Source organism: Helianthus annuus, chromosome 14 (assembly GCF_002127325.2).
Source record: "Helianthus annuus cultivar XRQ/B chromosome 14, HanXRQr2.0-SUNRISE, whole genome shotgun sequence".
Classification (NCBI taxonomy): domain Eukaryota; kingdom Viridiplantae; phylum Streptophyta; class Magnoliopsida; order Asterales; family Asteraceae; genus Helianthus; species Helianthus annuus.
Genome location: NC_035446.2, coordinates 153,154,388 through 153,163,584, shown reverse-complemented (window position 1 = coordinate 153,163,584; position 9,197 = coordinate 153,154,388). Strand labels below are relative to the sequence as shown.

General features: G+C 40.3%; 2 protein-coding genes across 2 annotated transcripts; one reads left to right on the top strand and one right to left on the bottom strand.

Moving 5' to 3' along the window:
• Nucleotides 1–835: 835 nt before the first annotated feature.
• Nucleotides 836–2,468, bottom strand: LOC110907627. The gene is made up of 4 exons (XM_022152578.1): nt 2,346–2,468; nt 1,853–2,081; nt 919–972; nt 836–849 (listed from the first exon to the last, which is right to left on the bottom strand). Exons 1-4 carry the CDS (start codon nt 2,466–2,468, stop codon nt 836–838), a joined length of 420 nt encoding a protein of 139 aa, XP_022008270.1.
• A 4,976-nt stretch (nt 2,469–7,444) lies between these two features.
• Nucleotides 7,445–8,916, top strand: LOC110907625 (cell surface glycoprotein 1-like). The gene is made up of 2 exons (XM_022152577.1): nt 7,445–7,651; nt 7,696–8,916. Exons 1-2 carry the CDS (start codon nt 7,445–7,447, stop codon nt 8,914–8,916), a joined length of 1,428 nt encoding a protein of 475 aa, XP_022008269.1.
• Nucleotides 8,917–9,197: the final 281 nt, after the last annotated feature.

Here is a 9,197-nt window from a genome sequence, read left to right as displayed (position 1 = left end):
ATATTCGAAATCCTAGAATATACTATATATCAAAAGCAATAAAAGAAAAACCAAATTGTTTTTAAAATAAAAAATATATTATATTGATTTTTCTAACGTCCGCTTTTCCATAAATAATAAATTACTTACAAAAGTAATTTAAAGACATCAAAAATACCAACTTTGATACATAATAATTTTTTACAAAAATTGGGCATGACCCGTTCGTAAAACGAACATGCCCCATATTTTTAACATAATAAACTAAACAACAATCTACGATCCGTTTAACATTAAACTACCCAAAGCAAAGACAACAAGTTTTGCAAATATACGACTACTAACAAAGTTGGACAAAATAACAAGTCATGGACCATAAAGATGAACATAAACTAGCGGAAGCATTTGGTATAACATGACATGGACACGTGCTCGCTCCAAATCTCCAAATCGCCTAAAGTGAGGATTTACCTACATTCAACAACAAGGTTTTTAAAGTTAGTCATCTCAGTTGTCAAATCATAATTCCTTCGTTTTAGTTCCATCCATATATGAGCTTTCTTCTTTCTTACACATTCGACTACCCAAGTAATTGGGTTTGGCATAAATACTCTCAATGAGAGTTAAGCATACACATTCGACCCGTTAAGTTGGGTTATTTGCTTTCAACATAAATTCTTCTTTCTGTCCGTATAACGGATTAAGCTTCTAGCATTCATTATAGCATTCAAAACCACCCGTTCAAAACGGATGGTAGCTTATTCTTACTCGACTTGTTCACTAGAACCGGTCGACTTGCATAGCGTATTATAACTCTCATAACAACCAAATCCGCAAGGGATTTGCGAGTTACTTACTAATCACTATAGCCTTTTTGACAAAGATTAATTATCATATTATAAACAAAATTATAATTAAGGTTTTGTATCCGAAACATACCTCGATCTTGCGCGCCTTCCGTTTTCTTGGTGCTTGTACCTTCTTCCTTTACACCTACATTAAAACATTCATTCTTTCATTTAGTCTATCAACTCATTCTACCATTTTCCATATACATTCATCTTTTAGGCATTTCATGGAACACTTGGTAGGCATCATAATTAAGGTACAAGGTACAAGTCTATTAAGCATATTCCTACTAGTTCATCATCACACGACAATCACATTCCCTTGAATTTACATAGTTATTTCATCCTAAATCAGTTTATCTAGCATTCAAATATTACAAACAAAATCATATATCAATCTAACACATGATCATAATCATTCTGAGCTTCCTACTCATAACACAATCTCTACAAAGTGGGTTTTCACTATACCTATCATACAATCCCAAAATCAAGCATGATTCTTGTTCTAGAAAGCAATCTTAACTCAGATTTCTCACATTTCATACAAGAAATCGAAATTGGGTTTGACCCCTCATTCAACAAATCACAATTTCAGAAAATTAAACTTACCACTTCACTAATTAGGGTCAGATTTTCGGAAAAAGGGGCTCATGCATCGAATTTTCTTGTGATTTAGGCTTCAATTTCTTGATATCTTGAGTTTAGGGTTTTCCCTTCTCTTCCTGTTCTTGGTCGATCGATACCCAGGGACTTTTTACTATCTTTTTGAGTTTTAATTTCTTTTTAGTAATTAAGTTTAATCATTTAACACTTAACCCCCTTACACTTAATTACTAATTACAATTCCTAATGTTAAACCACATTTAGCTACCATCTTACCATACATACTTAACTATGTTAAGTTTACTATTTACCCTTACTTATTATTTATCATTTTTGGGGTGTTACAAGTCTACCCCCTTAAAAGAGGTTTCGTCCTCGAAACCTGAACATATATTCCATTTAGATGTGTACATACATACCAAAGAGAAACGGATAGTGCTTCCTCATTTCATCTTCTGCTTCCCATGTAAGTTCTGACCCCTTTCGGTGCTGCCATTGCACCAACACTTGTCTAGCAGCTTTGTTGCGGAGATTCTTCACCTTAACGTCTTTAATAGCTATTGGTCTTTCAACATAGTTCAATGCCTCGTCTAACTCTATATCATCAAGAGGTACTAATGTTGTTTCATCCGCAAGACACTTTCTCAACTGTGATACATGGAAGGTATTGTGAATCCCATCCAGAGTAGGCGGTAATTCTAATCGATATGCAACTTTTCCAACCCGAGCCAAGATTTTAAACGGTCTGATATAACGAGGACCCAATTTACCCCGTTTGCGAAAACGGATTATACCCTTCCATGGGGACACTTTCAACAGTACCTAGTCTCCGACTTGAAATTCAATGGGACGCCTTCTTTTGTCTAAATAAGCTTTTTGTCGATCCTGGGCTGCTTTCAGTCGAGCTCTAACCAGCTTAATCTTTTCATTCGTCACTGCTATTAAATCACTTGGCGCAAGCTCTCTTTGCCCCACTTCTCCCCAGCATACGGGAGTTCTACATTTCCTCCCATACAGTAATTCATACGGAGCCATTTGGATACCACTATGGTAACTATTATTATAGGAAAATTCCACTAGTGGTAAATGGTCATCCCAACTTCCCCCAAAATCTAGGGCACACGCCCTCAGCATATCAACAAGTGTTTAAATAGTTCTTTCTGACTAGCCGTTAGTTTGAGGGTGGTAGGCAGTACTTATGTGCAATTTCGTACCCACACTCTCATGAAACTTTTGCTAGTATCGAGAAGTAAATCTAGTGTCCCGATCCGAGACAATTGACACGGGCACGCCGTGTCGAGATATAATCTCGTTCATGTAAATTTCCGCCATTTTCTCGGAAGAGTAGGCTTCTTTAATGGGTAGAAAATGAGCGCTTTTCGTAAGTCGGTCCACGATTACCCATATCGAATCATGCCTCTTTTTCGTTCTAGGAAGCTTGGTTATCAAATCCATCGTTAATTCCTCCCACTTCCATACCGGTATTTCCAAGGGTTGTAATTCCCCGTACGGCTTTTGATGCTCGGCTTTCACTGGGGAACATGTTAAGCATTTCGCGACATATTTGACTATATCGCGTTTTATGCCCGGCCACCAATAATTGGCCTTCAAGTCCCGATACATCTTTGTAGCCCCGGGGTGGACCGAATATCGTGACTTATGTGCCTTGTCGAGTAGAGCGGCCTTGACTTCACAGAATCGGGGTATCCAAATTCGGCCGAATCGCGTCTTGAGTCCGGTCGAATTTTCTTCTAATTTATCGATTACACCTTTTAATCTTTCTTTCTTTAAGTCTTCCGCTCCAAGCGACTTTATTTGAGATTCACGTATCGTTTCAAGTAATCATGGCGTAACTATCATCTTCATGGACTTTACACGAAGAGGAGATGGATACTCTCTTCGGCTTAACGCATCGGCTACCACGTTTGCTTTTCCCGGGTGATAAAGGATATCACAATCATAATCTTTGATAAGTTCCAGCCATCTCCGTTGCCTCATATTTAAGTCTTTCTGCTCGAAGAGATACTTGAGGCTTTTATGATCTGAGTAAATTGTGCATCTCGTGCCGTATAAATAATGTCTCCAAATCTTTAAGGCGAACACTACCGCTACCAATTCTAGATCGTGAGTCGGGTAGTTTACTTCATGCGGCTTCAATTGTCTTGAAGCATAAGCGATAACCCTTCCCCTTTGCATCAGAACACAGCCTAATCCCTGGTGTGAAGCGTCTGAATAGACCACCAGGTCTTCAGTTCCATCCGGTAATGTCAAGACCGGGGGACGTGATAGTTTCTCCTTTAACATTTGAAAAGCCTCCTCCTGTTCTTTACCCCACACAAACTTATCTTTCTTTCTTATCAGTTTTGTTAAGGGTAAGGCTATCTTTGAAAAATCCTGTATGAACCTTCTATAGTACCCCGCAAGGCCCATAAAACTTTTTATCTCTGTCGGGTTCTTCGGAGAAACCCACTTCATTACAGCATCAATCTTTGAGGGATCAACTAAAATGTGACAACCCGTAAAATTACAGGTACTGTACAGATTAATTAACCCTAATTATGTGCTTAATGACTGTGCTTGATTACATCTGACACTTTTAACTGCTTACTGAGTTATGTCATATACATACATGTGCATTATTTACATACAGTCACTCCAATTATTCCATATAGACTCTTAGTGTCAAACCGGATGCACAAAGCACAGTTAGCGCAGTAAGCGGATAACTCAGACACATGCTGACAGTGCCAGCACTTAGACAGATACTATTTTTAGGCCAGTGTGGGCCAGAGTTAAATCACTACACCAGTATGGAGTATAGGGAAGTGAGAAATATAAGACTATGTCACTAGGTGACAGTTTGAGTGCCGGAAAGTGCCTAAAACGCAATTTAATTACAGAATTCCACATTTTTAATAACAATTCAGTTTTTAACACGCTCATATTATTCATAATATTGACCAAATAGTCCTGGACACTTTCCTAAGTGTTGGAATTAATTTCGTTACAAAAAGATGCACAAAAGACGCTTTACGGGTAAATTAAACGCTTTAACGGAACGATGCGAAACCGAACAACCAGACATTACCCGGGACATGAAAATATTGTTAGAAATATTATTTTAGTATTTTAAATTAATCATGGTCACAAAAATCCCCATGCACCATGCAAACATGACATACACCCACTATACTTGTAAATACCCTTAAGTTTGTAGTAAATACCTACTAATTAACAAAATATTTACACTTTACCCCCCCCCCCATAACCGAAAATCTGCCCCAAATAATTAGTAGATATTTTGTTTAAATCCTTGTAAGAAGAATCTTGCTTCCATTGGTCATTTTCCTTGTCATAATTTCCCTACAAACCTAAGTGCACATTTCCAAGATATACTCATCATTCCCTCAAGATTCACACTTCTCTCTCTCCTCTCCCTCTAAAAATCGGCCCATACCCCCCCCCCCCCATCTCACCACAACTGATTTTCATCTTCATATACCTTCACAACTTCATCTCTTTCACTAGTAAACTCCATTCAAAGCTCCAAGACCCTCCATAGAAGTAAGAAGTTGAAGTGCTCTCAAGAAGCTTTGTTCAAGGCCTTTCTCACCATCATTTCTTGTCATCTCATCCTAAGATTACAACCCTAGCCTTGTGCTAGTAGTAAGTTCATTCATACTCTTGCCTCACTTCGATTCTTGTTCGATTGTTGATTGTTTTGCTCACACAAGAACTCAAACAGCTTGCTGAGTTGGATTTCCAGCCAACTTCAACAGGCTGTAACGGGATCATTTTAAGTCGAAAAATGGATTTTCAAAAGCCTAAAATGAATGTTTTGGAATAACTAAACAAATGGCACTGGAATCATAATTTTTCGAGACCGTTTACTATTTTTAAAAGGTTATTTTTGGACAGCAGCTCAAGCTGCATTTTTACTGCAGAAAAAGTGGGTTACTTTCGGAGTCATAACCTTAAACCTGAATAAAATCAACTCATGAAATTTTTACAGTAGATAGACACCATTGTCAGGACGACCCTCCAACTGGAATTTCGTCAAACGGACTTACGGTTGATTTTTAGCGAATATTTCCGTAAACTGTGATCAGAAGGTAACAAATCTGATTGCAGTCAAGAAAATGATTTTTTATAAAATATGGGTAACGAATTGGACTCTGATATTTTTACACAATAAACTTTGGAACATATGTCATATTCTGTAAAAATTTGGTGATTTTTAGAAAAGGGTAACTATTTTATAAAAATCCTCGAAAACAGCCCTGTTTCGAGTAATAAAGCTGAAATGAAGTATGTAAAGTTTTGTATGTCTATATGTTGGTTTGATTATTGTAAATGAACTATTGATTTCATATAAAAGAAAATGATATGCTATTAAAGCATGGACACCTCTATTTACAGAGGAGACTCTGCCGAAATTTTCCGAGAATCCGAACACTTAGTAAAATCTTCGAGAAAATAGATACGAAATAGTTGTCTAACTATTTTTCTACGAACGCTATTTAAGTTAAAATAATTATTATTATTTTAACAAAATAATACCTAAGTAACATAAATCAAAACACTAAACTCTAAGCCAAGGCACGGCCCGTTCGTCTAATAGACATTAGTACGTTGTAGGTTGTCGTGTAGCGGGAAGAGTTTAAGTTCGAGTCAAGACGCACTAAGGTGAGTTCATGACCCCCTATTCCTTTACTGTTTTCAGTTTTATACTTCGGGGGTGGAATACATGTTTACAAATTATTTCAGACTTTTATATACATGGTATGGATAGCTTAGGGAGGGTTTTACACTACTAGATCATGTGAAGGGTGGGCACAACACTTGAGGCCATTAATCCTTGTTATAGGACCAAGGGACACAAGAGTGATAGATCTATTTGGGTGTAGCGAGCCCACACCCGTGAGGCCGGGGCGGCCCATAGTGGTGACTGTGTCTTCCAGCCGGAAGCCCGGTAACAAATATGCTAGGTTTGAGTTTCCCTGCACCTTTTCACACATACCAGTGGCTTTGCAAACCATTGGTGATCTCTATTTCCTTATTGCTACATACCAGGGACAAATTTTACTTACAGACATACTAAACGGTTTTATATACATAAGACTTACTCATGAACTCGCTCAACCTTTTGTTGACTTTTTAAAACTGCATGTATTTCAGGAAATTAAGTTGGATCTGGCAAGTGATGCATGATTAGCTGCGTACTAAATAAGGATGTCATCCGGAGTCGTAGGTTTGGGAAGTGTAACTCTTTCCTGGACGAGTTGCATTGTCTCAAATCCTTGTGTTGTTGGTAGCTTTTCGTCGAGTCTTATGAACTCATTTTTTTTAAACAAGTCATGTTTTGTAAACGTATCGTGTGGTTGATGTTTTTGTTTCAAGACAATATGTTATGCATTTTCAATTATTTTAATGGATGAACATCAAATATTTTATCATATAGCATGTTGTGATTGTTGCTATGGTATTAAGAAGTCACACCAAATAAACCCACGCTTCCGCAAAAGCCAGGGTGTGACAGCTTGGTATCAGAGCCTCGATCATAGCGAACTAAGATTCATTCTCGAGTCTAGACTATGATCACTAGGGCTCTCACGAAAATGTTTTCAAACGTTTTTACATTTGCATACACTAAAAGTCCAGATCCAGGGCACAAACTTTTTACAAACAAAAGGTCACAAATACATTTTTTTTTTTTTTTTCAAAATTTTTGATATCAGTCTTAGAGACTGAGGGAGTTCAGTCTTAGAGACTGGGGGATTCAATCTTAGAGATTGGGATGTTTAGCCTTAGAGGCTGGGGAAAATTTGAGTCTTAGAGACTAGGAGGTTGGTCTTAGAGGCCAGGGAGTTAGTCTGAGAGACTAGGGAATTCAGTCTTAGAGAATGAGTGGGATAGTCTGGGAAGACTAGGATGCATACATGATCTCATTATTATTTGTTTACATACTTATCTCATTTGTGTGCATATGTTGTGGATGTGTTACAGACACCATGGCATCATCCGATAGCGGAGTATCCGATGCGAGTGACCCGAGGACTTATACCTCTGATGACGAGATGGATACCGATTCAGGCGTTTTCACCTCAGACTACACGAGCACAGATGAGGACGACTTTCAGCCTTTTGCCCTACCAGACTTCGGAGATGATATACCCTTAGCTGATGGTCCACCAGGGGAGGACCTACCCCTTGTTCAGGTCCCTGCCCCTCTTCCGTTTGCTGCCGTTCCCTTGGGGAACAGCTCCTCGACGCGATACCTGATGATGACATCGACCTACTCATCGAGGGTCCCCCGGAGGGAGACCAGGATGGTGGGGCCCCGATGGAGGGCGGTGTTCAGCCTGTTGATATTCCTGTGGTTGATCCTGTTGTCCCCATGGTCGAGCTTCCTGGTATGGAGGTTCAGACCGATTCGTCCGCTTCTGATTCTTTTGAGTCTGTAGCTTCTCATATCCCACCATTGGGATTCGGTTACATCCCTCGCAGGGACGCTGATGAGGAGATGGAGATTGAGCAGCCTGCTGAGGTTCCCGCTCACCCAGATGATCCGATTCCAGCCGTGCTTGCCGATTATCAGCCTGCTCCAGTTGTTTCCGAGCCTGTTCCTGTCACTGATCTTGTTCCTTTTTCTGACGCACCCGTTGTTGCACCACCAGCTGTTGGGATCCCCGATTTAGCACCCATACCTGATCCCATGGCGATATTCGATGATCTTGCCCCGTTTGCTACACACATGGACCCGAGGTACGCCAACTCCAGCAATGGATGGATCGAGGATGATGACTACCCAGCATACGTGGTCCCAGTCACTCCCCCTCCTGCACCTGTCACTGTACCCTTCGATGCCCCCTTGTTTCCTTCGTCCACTTCCGATGCTTACCGCACCGACCTTCCTATCACCTTCATTCAGGACATTCCTCCGCCTCAACCTGGGGAGGGATCGTCGAGCCAGCTTTTCGGGCACACCCCATTCATGCCAGAGGTTAGCCAGTTTTTACCGCAGGTCCCTTATTCAGACTTTGTTCCACCAGTGTCACTTCCTGCACCTCTCGAGACCCAGTTGCCATATGTTACTTCACAGTTTGCACCTACCCCACCTGCTACACTCTTGGCTCCAGCCCCGATGGATGAGCCCTTCCTTCGGTTAGTACCCCACGTCATGCCTGTATCCGACCCTTCCCATCCATTCCAGGTCGGATACTCTGTAGAGGACACGCTCGCGTCACTGCAGTCACGGCGGGACGCCTTGAGACAGTGTGTCCAGCGATTGGAGAGGACTCCACATCCCCATTGTCCCTGCCAGGCTCTGTTTTCAGCATCCCACACATCTTTTCCTCCGTCTCAGGAGTCAGATGTTGCTTCCGTGTTGCGTTTTGCCTATGCACTCGAGGAGGACTTGATGCAGTTGCGCCGATTGATTCTTTCTCGTTTCTCTCCTCCTCCTCCTCCACCGTCAGTTTAGGGGTATACTCAGCGACAGAGATTTCAGGCCAGCTACTTTTAGTGGGAAGACAGTGCTAGAACCAAGATTATGAAGACTTTTTTTTTGAAGGCCACGATTTTAGTTTTGGTTTATTTGTATTTGTACTCAGACACATATTTTGGCACATGATAAAATTGTGACACTTTATTGATGGTTTGGTTGCAAGTCTTTTAATTTCATGTATCGTTGATTATTTGTTGTGATTATGACATGAGATGTTATGCGAATGATGAATGATACTACATATACGTACGATTATT